The 10000-nt window shown below is 41.4% G+C and overlaps 1 protein-coding gene across 4 annotated transcripts in view; it reads left to right on the top strand.

The window, feature by feature from the left end:
* SLO2 (slowpoke 2) overlaps positions 1 to 10000 on the top strand; it is a gene marked incomplete at its 3' end in the record, with an annotated part of 260978 nt that overhangs the window by 84220 nt on the left and 166758 nt on the right. For all 4 annotated transcript variants that reach the window (XM_070092471.1, XM_070092465.1, XM_070092460.1 and 1 more), the window contains 2 exon segments: positions 5452 to 5546; positions 7949 to 8132. In XM_070092471.1, coding sequence (XP_069948572.1) covers positions 5452 to 5546; positions 7949 to 8132 — 279 coding nt within the window.

Here is a 10000-nt window from a genome sequence, read left to right as displayed (position 1 = left end):
ACATATACTTTGTCACACACCCCACATGGCATGCGCCCATACTAGCGTCATTCTTGGGTTTTTACACTAGGTTTCTAATATTAGTTGAGGAGCTGGTGGATATTTTAGCAAGATTTCTGTCAAGCATTTTAGAAACGTTAGTTGGAACGTCGTTGACCAGTGAAACGACGTAACTTGGAGGCTTTCCTTCAACTTGACTGGTGTTAGTATTGTTGAGGACGCTTGTTGCACGCTTCCTGTAGTCACGTATGAAGTGTAGGGGAAGTGTAGTAAACTGAAAGAATGTGTAATGTATGTGCATTCTTCCACGAGGAACTTCCCACATACGAGTAAGTGCTTAGCAATTCTCAAACAGGCAAAATTATTTACAAACATTATGTCTACATCTACAACGAGACTCGAACCTGCAAACTCTGTATCAGGGTATGCAGTACTTTACCACGAAGCCAGACCCTGGTCTGGCTTCGTGGTAAAGTACTGCATACCCTGATACAGAGTTTGCAGGTTCGAGTCTTGCTGTGGACGTAGAGATAATGTTTGTTCATATACGAGTAAGTGTGTGGGACTACCCAGGTGTTAGTGGACAATGCTATCCATATGTGTTAGTGAACAGCGCAATCCATATATGTGTTAATGTACAATACTACACACGTGTAAGTATACAGAGCTAACCATGTAAGTGTACAGTGCTACTCACATAAGTGTAAGTGCACACACAGTGCTACCCATGTAAGTGTAAATACACTCAGAGCAACAGCTAAAGAACACTGGATTTCATATCAAATGTTTCAGTGTGTCAAGTACGATGCCAACGTTTAAGGTTACAGACCATGACCTCAGTTAAGAATGAATCAAGCCTGTACAAACCTTGGCTAGTATTATGTAAGGAAAAGTTATCTTGTTTATATAGTCGCCGACTCTTAAGATATTTCTGTCCACTACTGACGAATTAGGGACTACAATGTGGGCATCTGACCATCTTGATACATTATTACATATTCTTGTGGGATTAAATATGGTGTTTGATTCTTGCACTGTTCGGATCGAGTACTTGTGTTGTGTTAACCTGGATTCTTCCCAATGTAAAACAAACTAGGCACTTGTGTTCCACTCCGACTGAGTTTGCAAGTGAGTTCCTGCATACAGAATGTTCTTAACTGTCCCTGAATTCTTGAAGACTACATGTATGTTAAATATTTTAAGAGAATTATACTGAGTCCCTAAATTCTCGTTATTTGGGAGCACCAGCAATTTTTTTTCCATGGATAGGGTTAATTAAGGCTCAGTCTTAAGCTGGGTCTTTAACGCTGCTGTCAAGGATTTTCCACAAAATTTTTGAAGCGTCAGTCTCGTTGCAATATCTATACAATTTTTTCGCAATTTCCTCATCTAAATACTGCGGACTGCAAGTCCATAAAGCTCTCAGAAATACTGAGAGAAATACTCTCATTTTTAATTTCATTTCATGACTAATAATTGTAGACGAATGGATGGATGAGCACACAATCCAGACATCCAGGAGCGATTTCTTTCTCAACTGTGAATTGAATGTGACCAAGGTCGCTGTGTCTCAGTAGGAAAGTATTTAAATCCTGGGTTGATGACCACGAACAAAGGAGATGCATCCAAGAATATAAACTATTTGGCAGAATATTTTCCAACAATCTTGTCTCAAAACAGTTCCATATATATATAAGCTGCTAAACACGCTAGGACAATGAATTACGTATCCCCATGCGATGTTTTTAGGCATAGTACTTTCCATTCTGTTCTGGAGGGTGTTTGGGGGGTCAGCGCCCCCGCAATGAGTTAGAGCCTGATGACCTAGGCTGCTACCGTTGGTCGCACGCAAACTAATGCATAAACCACAGCCTGGATGGTCATGTACTGACTTTAAGTGTCTGTCCAACGCCACCTTAAAGACAGCCAGGGGTCTATTGGCAATCCCCCTAATGTATGCTGGGAGGCATACATTAGTCAGATACTATGACTCGAGTGAACAACGCAGTGACGTCAAAGATTAAGAAAGTGAAGTCAATCGGCTTTTACAAATTATGAAGTTTCTCTACAAGATTTACAATGAATTATTTTCTAGAGGAGCATCCGGAATGTTGCTCACCATTAGGGTTTAGCTCTTTGACCAGCCATTAAAGAAGATTCTATACAGCAGATCTGACAGAACTAGTATGATGTCACACTGGAAACCCTTGTTTATGGGACTCACCCAGGAGCTATGAATCGACCCCTGCAACCACAATTAGGTGAGTACACACACACACACACACACACACACACACACACACACAGGTGAGTACAAACACACACACAGCTTTAAGAAGAGGTCAATAAAAACCTTGGAGCAGGAAAAGAGTAGACCTAGTAACGACCAGAGAAGAGGTGAGGCCAGGAGCTGTGACTCAACCCCTGAAACCACAAATTGGTGAGTACAAGACTGGTTCCTATTGCACGGTACATGTTAGGTCTAGCGGCGGTCTCAAGACTGACGCCCTCTGGCAGACCACAAGGGCCGGTCTTGGGACACCCAGTGTTCCAGAAATCTTGGATTACATCCGTCATGTGGGCATTTCTCACAGAAATCTTTGACTTCATGGAACGTCTTCTGAAAATCTTGGTATGTTAAATCTAGCCACCCTGTCTATTAATTACAGAAATGTTAAAATATGTTAAAACATATATGTAATCTGCAAACATTCAGAAAGGGGATTTTTTTTTCCGTTTTATGAATAAATTAAAACTAGTTGTGGAGGCAGGGGCTGGGGAGGCAGGGGTATGGGAGGCAGGGGCTGAGGGCTGGGAAGGAAGGGGCTGGGGATGCTAGTGGGGGGGGACTGAAATTACGCAGCCCCACGGAAAGGAAATGACCTCCTTTGATGTGCTGTTAAGGATGCCAGGCACCGTGCCACAGCCTGGAGCGGGAGGGGAGAGGGAGGGAGGGGAGTAGCGAAGGGGGGTAAACAAGGGAAAAGAAAGGAATATAAAATTAAGAGGGTAGCCCAGATGTAAACAACAGTGAGGGAGAGCCAATTAAATATCAGGAAAGTGGAGGCAATGAGAGAAAGAGAGAGAGAGATAGAGAGAGAGAGAGAGAGAGAGAAACAGAGAGATTGAGAGGGGTGGAGTAACCGCATATATTAGAACAATACACAAATAACTTGCACATAGGAGAGAGGAGCTTACGACGACGTTTCGGACCGACTTGGACCATTTACAAAGTCTGTAAATTGTCCAAGTCGGACCGAAACGTCGTCGTAAGCTTTTCTGTCTTGCATGCGCGGGTTGTTTGTGTGCACGGTAAAGCATGATGGCGACGTGCTCACCTCCACGTAACTACCAGTGTCGATCATTGGGACCCGCACCTCTTGATCATCGTCGAACTGACTTCACTGCTCACTTGGCTCTCGTTATACCTTCTCTTAACCATCATCAGTAGGGAACTGAACTTCAGAACCTCTTTATTCAAGTCATTCCAGTTCCCTACTTAAGACCGAAGGAATAGTCTTACAATGGTCCCTGTACCTCGTCTGTGTTATCTTCCTTCTGTTCCCCCTTGTTCTTTGTTACTGGAATTTATTCAGTCTATCGTTATCCTTCCTAATGTAAGAAATATCGCTTCGTGTGGAATACTGGGATCGATCTGGGGACCTGAAAGACACGAGAATGTCACCAGACTGATCAGGTCACCTTGAAGATGACTAAGATACAGGGGCAATATTTAGGAATCTTTATATCCGACAAGTTTAGCTTGCACAGTAAGCTTATTCAATCGATTACAGTGGCCCCTAAAACCGGAGACAACAGAAGCACTGGAGAGGACAAGACGTGATGTGTCCATCAGTCTTGAAGAAATATTTCATATCACTTCATCTCTTCCTCTCCATAACTATTGATATTTTCTTTTATTAGTCACCTCTGTATCAGTCTGAAGAAGGCTACTGTGTAGGCGAAACGTTTGCGATATAAAGATACCATGCTGTTACACATGTGTCTTAATCATTTTCATAAAAATACTGAATACCTCTATTACAAAGTCACTCGCTACACAGAATTTTCCGAATTTGGGCTTGTTATTGTTCACAGCAGTGTCAAGGCCTCGCTTGTTGCTCGTATCACATTTTAAAGTGAATTCGACACCTCACGGGCGTCGTGGATGAGTTATGGATCATACGTCCATCGCTCCTGTCCAGGAAATGAAGACTACAGTTTTCTGGCTCGCTAAATTTGCAGACTCATTGACCTAGTAAGTACGACAGCGGTCTCACGGCAGGTTTTCACATGGTTTCAAATACTCTTTACACAGCTGTTTAATTACACTATATATATATATATATATATATATATATATATATATATATATATATATATATATATATATATATATATATATATATATATATATATATATATATACACTTAAAGAGGATTAAGCCAAACAGGATGACTTGGAAGGTCTATAAATCTGTAGTGGAGGGAAGGCGGGGTAGGGGTCGGCCTAGGAACGGATGGAGGGAGGGGGTAAAGGAGGTTTTTGTATGTGAGGGGCTTAGACATCCAACAGAAGTGAGTGAGCGTGTTAAACAAGAGTGCTGTTGGAGTGCAAGTTAACATTTATGAAGGGATTCAGAGAAACCGGTTAGTCGGACTTGAGTCCTGGAGGTGGGAAGTACAGTAACTGCATTCTGGAGGAGGGGTGAAAATATTGTGGTTCGGAGGCTTCTCAAGTGTAGTATCGGAGCCCCTCTGGTAAGACAGTGATGGAGCGAGTGATGATAAAAGTGGTTCTTCTTTTTTCTGGTTAACCTGCCTCGGTGGGAGACCGTCGTGTGTTAAAATAAATACAAACACCTAGAATTATTTTTCTTTGTTGTGGTCAAGTAGCGGTTTGGGAAGCGAAGTGTAACAGAGTCATGTAATGGTAATGGTTATGGTGGTGTCTGAATAGTCGTACAGATAAATGTGGTGGCAGTTAAGGGAGCAGTAATAATAGAGGTGAATGTGGTGGTGGTGGTATTGGTGTTAATGGTGGTGTTTGAGGTGGTGGTGACATGGGAGGAGGTAGCGGTGTTGGTGATGGCATTCGTGTTGATGATTTTGATGGTGTTGGTGGTGGTGGTGGTGGTGGTGGTGGTGGTGGTGGTGGTGGTGGTGGTGGTGGTTTAGCATATATTGGGAATCACATCTTGCCGCAGATCGCACACAGCATGCAGACAGCCACAGCTTCCTGGTATCACACTGCTTGCCAGACACCACACACGAATGGCTTGGTGAACCTACAGCTTGCTGGAGCCAACAGACTGCTGGATTCTCTAGAATGCTGAAGAAACTAGAGCTTGCTGAAAAAAATGTAACTGGTTAGAACCCACAGCTCTCTGAGGGGCCCAGAAAGGTCGAAGCTCTCTTAGAGGGACTTAAAGCTTAATCTCTACCTTTCAGAACGACCTCCACCGTGCTATGCAGCGCTCACAGTCTGCCCTCAGCCAGCAGCTTATGATCCTCTCAGCCACCTTCATGTGTCTTGTATTTACCAGGTGAGTCCCTTGTATTCACTAGGTGAGTCACTTATATTCACCAGGTGAGTACCTTATATTCACCAGGTGAGTCCCTTAAATTCACTAGGTGACTCCCTTATATTCACCAAGTAAGTCCCTTATATTCACCAGGTGAGTCGCTTGTATTTCCAAGGCGAATGAGTCCCTTGTATTCACCAGGTGAGTCCACATGATATCCCTTGAGATCACATGAGTTATTATGAGGTCACATATGTTCACATGACATAACACAATGCAGTACGAGAACACTTGGGGCCATGCAAGATTAAATATACCATCATGGGACCATGCAAGATAAAACATAGCATTATGGGACCACGTGAGACCAAGACTACACAAGACCACACCAACCCACACAAGACCACACCAGACCATACAAGACCACACACACACCAGACCACACAAGATATGTGGTCTGGAGGAAGGTATCAAGTGGAAATAACTCTTATAGCAATATAACCAGACCCCAACTTGTTAAACACTCGTTAAGTTCAGCTGTCATACCAGCAGTGTTCTTACTCTCTACAGTATTTAAACCATCTTGTACTTTTAAAATTTACGATAGCTGTAACACTCACAACTTCCTCTTCTAACATTTACAATGGTTGACTCAGGAAATAGTAATGACACGATTGCAAACAAACCATACCACGGGCGGGATGGTATGGTTTGTTTGCAATCGTGTCATTACGATTTCGTGAGTCATGTTGACGGCATTGAGGGGACTTGAGCTAGAGTTCGTCACGGCCACGCTAGCTCGAGATTCGTCTGTAAAAACTTGCATTTGTGGTCACAGTGGTGTAGACATATACCTAGTTGGACGAATCTTATTGTGGCTAGCTGGTCCAGTGGCTAACGCGACGGTCTGGAGTTTTGAGACTCTCTGACCGCGGGTTCAATCCCGCCCGTGGTATGGTTTATTTACAGTGGTTGTATCACTTACAACTTCCTCTTATAACATTTACAATAGTTGTATCACTTACAACTTCCTCTTCTAACATTTACAATAGTTGTAGCACTTACAACTTCCTCTTCTAACATTTACAATAGTTGTAGCCCTTACAACTTCCTCTTCTAACATTTACAATAGCTGTATCACTTACAACTTCCTCTTCTAACATTTACAATAGTTGTAGCACTTACAACTTCCTCTTCTAACATTTACAATAGTTGTAGCACTTACAACTTCCTCTTCTAACATTTACAATAGTTGTAGCCCTTACAACTTCCTCTTCTAACATTTACAATAGTTGTAGCACTTACAACTTCCTCTTCTAACATTTACAATAGTTGTAGCACTTACAACTTCCTCTTCTAACATTTACAATAGTTGTAGCACTTACAACTTCCTCTTCTAACATTTACAATAGTTGTAGCAAGTACAACTTCCTCTTCTAACATTTACAATAGTTGTAGCACTTACAACTTCCTCTTCTAACATTTACAATAGTTGTAGCACGTACAACTTCGTCTTCTAACATTTACAATAGTTGTAGCACTTACAACTTCCTCTTCTAACATTTACAATGGTCGTAACACTTACAACTTCCTCTTTTAACATTTACAATGGTCGTAACACTTACAACTTCCTCTTCTAACATTTACAATGGTCGTAACACTTACAACTTCCTCTTCTAATATTTACAATGGTCGTAACACTTACAACTTCCTCTTCTAACATTTACAATGGTCGTAACACTTACAACTTCCTCTTCTAACATTTACAATGGTCGTAACACTTACAACTTCCTCTTCTAACATTTACAATGGTCGTAACACTTACAACTTCCTCTTCTAACATTTACAATGGTCGTAACACTTATAACTTCCTCTTCTAACATTTACAATGGTCGTAACACTTACAACTTCCTCTTCTAACATTTACAATGGTCGTAACACTTACAACTTCCTCTTCTAACATTTACAATGGTCGTAACACTTACAACTTCCTCTTCTAACATTTACAATGGTCGTAACACTTACAACTTTCTCTTCTAACATTTACAATGGTCGTAACACTTACTCTCCTTTTCTAATTTTCTTCATTGTCTTAAAACTGCGGTAAAACTTTCCACAATGTTTCAGCACCGGCGGTGGTATTTTTTTTTTTTTCAGAGAAAATTATGAAAACATCTCTTGATTTATGTCTCTGTCATGTGATGATCCTCTCAGAGGAACTTCTGGTCATAATTCCGAGGCTTTCCAAAAAGTTTCCAGTCCATCCCTGGACTGAGATATTGTTTCCTTCCAATAAAAGGTGTTCCAGGACTTTTGTGCACAGCTTTCCGAAGTGTAATGCCCACTCAATGATACTGAGAGAAAATCACATTGATAATGAAACGAATAGAGAATCTTGGCTCTAAGATGTGTGTTTTCTGCAGCGTGTGTGGCATCCAGCACTTCCAGCGAGCCGGCCACCGGCACCTCAACTTGTTCCAGGCGGTGTACTACGTTATCGTCACCTTCTCCACGGTGGGTTACGGTGACTTTGTGCCGGACATCTGGCCCTCACAACTCTTTATGGTTATCATGATCTGCGTGGCACTCATCGTTCTTCCAACTCAGGTGAGTTATTCAACACTCGGGTGAATAAGTCACTGGAATGGTATATAAATAGTTCAGAACAGCAATAAGTTGATAAGTGAGACACCTGTGAAACACTTGGTATTTTATTGTGGAAACGTTTCGGCAGCCAGTGCATTCTTCAGTGCAATACAGAGAAGAATAGTTGAAGATCTGGAGTTTGAGGTAATCAGTTCCTTCGATGTGTTCAGTCCATCAATCATGGTAAAAGTACATAATTTATCAAGTTTCAGGGACTGATTCCCTCAGACTCCTTCTGATCTTTAACTATTCTTCTCTGTATTGGACTGTGGAAGCCAGTGGCTGGCGAAACGTTTGCATAAGTGTTGGACAAGTGTCTCATTCATCGAGTAACTCACTACAGAGATGAGATCTCATCTAACAGTCAACTGACTGCTCATACAAAAACAGAAATGTGTAACTCTCGTGAAAATCGGGTAAAAAAATAGTTTTTTTGGAGTCTATAAGTTTCATTTTTCATTCCAGTAATTGATACCGAAATTTTCCTCAACATTTGAAGTGTGCCAGTGTTATTTTTTAAAGAACTGACGTATATTTTTGTTATAGATTTTCAGAACAGTGAGTGATTCACCCTTGATGTTGTTTATCAACTGCAACCTCAATAATATACTGAGCCTTGATGTTTAACTAGATAGGGTCGTGTTGAGAAGGTTTGGATGATGCTTTGAACCTAACCTAACCTAACCTAACCTAACCTAACCTAACCTAACCTAACCTAACCTGACCTGACCTAACCTAACCTAACCTAACCTAACCAAGCCCAGCCTAACCTAACCTTACCTAACCTAACCTAACCTAGCCTAACCTAACCTAATCTAACCTAACCTAACCTAACCTAACCTAACCTTACCTAACCTAACCTAACCTAACCTAACCAAGACTAACCTAACCTTACCTAACCTAACGCAGCCTAACCTAACCTTACCTAACCTAACCTAACCTTACCTAACCTAACCTAACCTAACCTTACCTAACCTAACCTAACCTAACCAAGCCTAACCTAACCTTACCTAACCTAACCTAACCTTACCTAACCTAACTTAACCTAACCTTACCTAACCTAACCTAACCTAACCAAGCCTAACCTAACCTTACCTAACCTAACCTAATCAAACCTAACCTTACCTAACCTAACCTAACCTAACCTAAACAAGCCTAACCTAACCTAACCTTACCTAACCTAACCTAACCTAACCTTACCTAACCTAACCTAACCTTACCTAACCTAACTTAACCTAACCTTACCTAACCTAACCTAACCTAACCAAGCCTAACCTAACCTTACCTAACCTAACCTAATCAAACCTAACCTTACCTAACCTAACCTAACCTAACCTAACCTAACCTAACCTAACCTAACCTAACCTAACCTAACCTAACCTAACCTAACCTTACCTAACCTAACCTAATCAAACCTAACCTTACCTAACCTAACCTAACCTAACCTAACCTAACCTAACCTAACCTAACCTTACCTAACCTAACCTAACCTAACCAAGCCTAACCTAACCTTACCTAACCTAACCTAATCAAACCTAACCTTACCTAACCTAACCTAACCTTACCTAACCTAACCTAACCTTACCTAACCTAACCTAACCTAACCTAAACAAGCCTAACCTAACCTTACCTAACCTAACCTAATCAAACCTAACCTTACCTAACCTAACCTAACCTAACCTAACCTAACCTAACCTAACCTAACCTTACCTAACCTAACCTAACCTAACCAAGCCTAACCTAACCTTACCTAACCTAACCTAATCAAACCTAACCTTACCTAACCTAACCTAACCTAACCAACCAACCAACCAACCAACTAGCCAACC

This window comes from Cherax quadricarinatus, chromosome 3, assembly GCF_038502225.1.
Source record: "Cherax quadricarinatus isolate ZL_2023a chromosome 3, ASM3850222v1, whole genome shotgun sequence".
In the NCBI taxonomy this organism is placed as follows: Eukaryota; Metazoa; Arthropoda; class Malacostraca; order Decapoda; family Parastacidae; genus Cherax; species Cherax quadricarinatus.
This window is presented reverse-complemented; position numbering and strand designations above follow the sequence as displayed.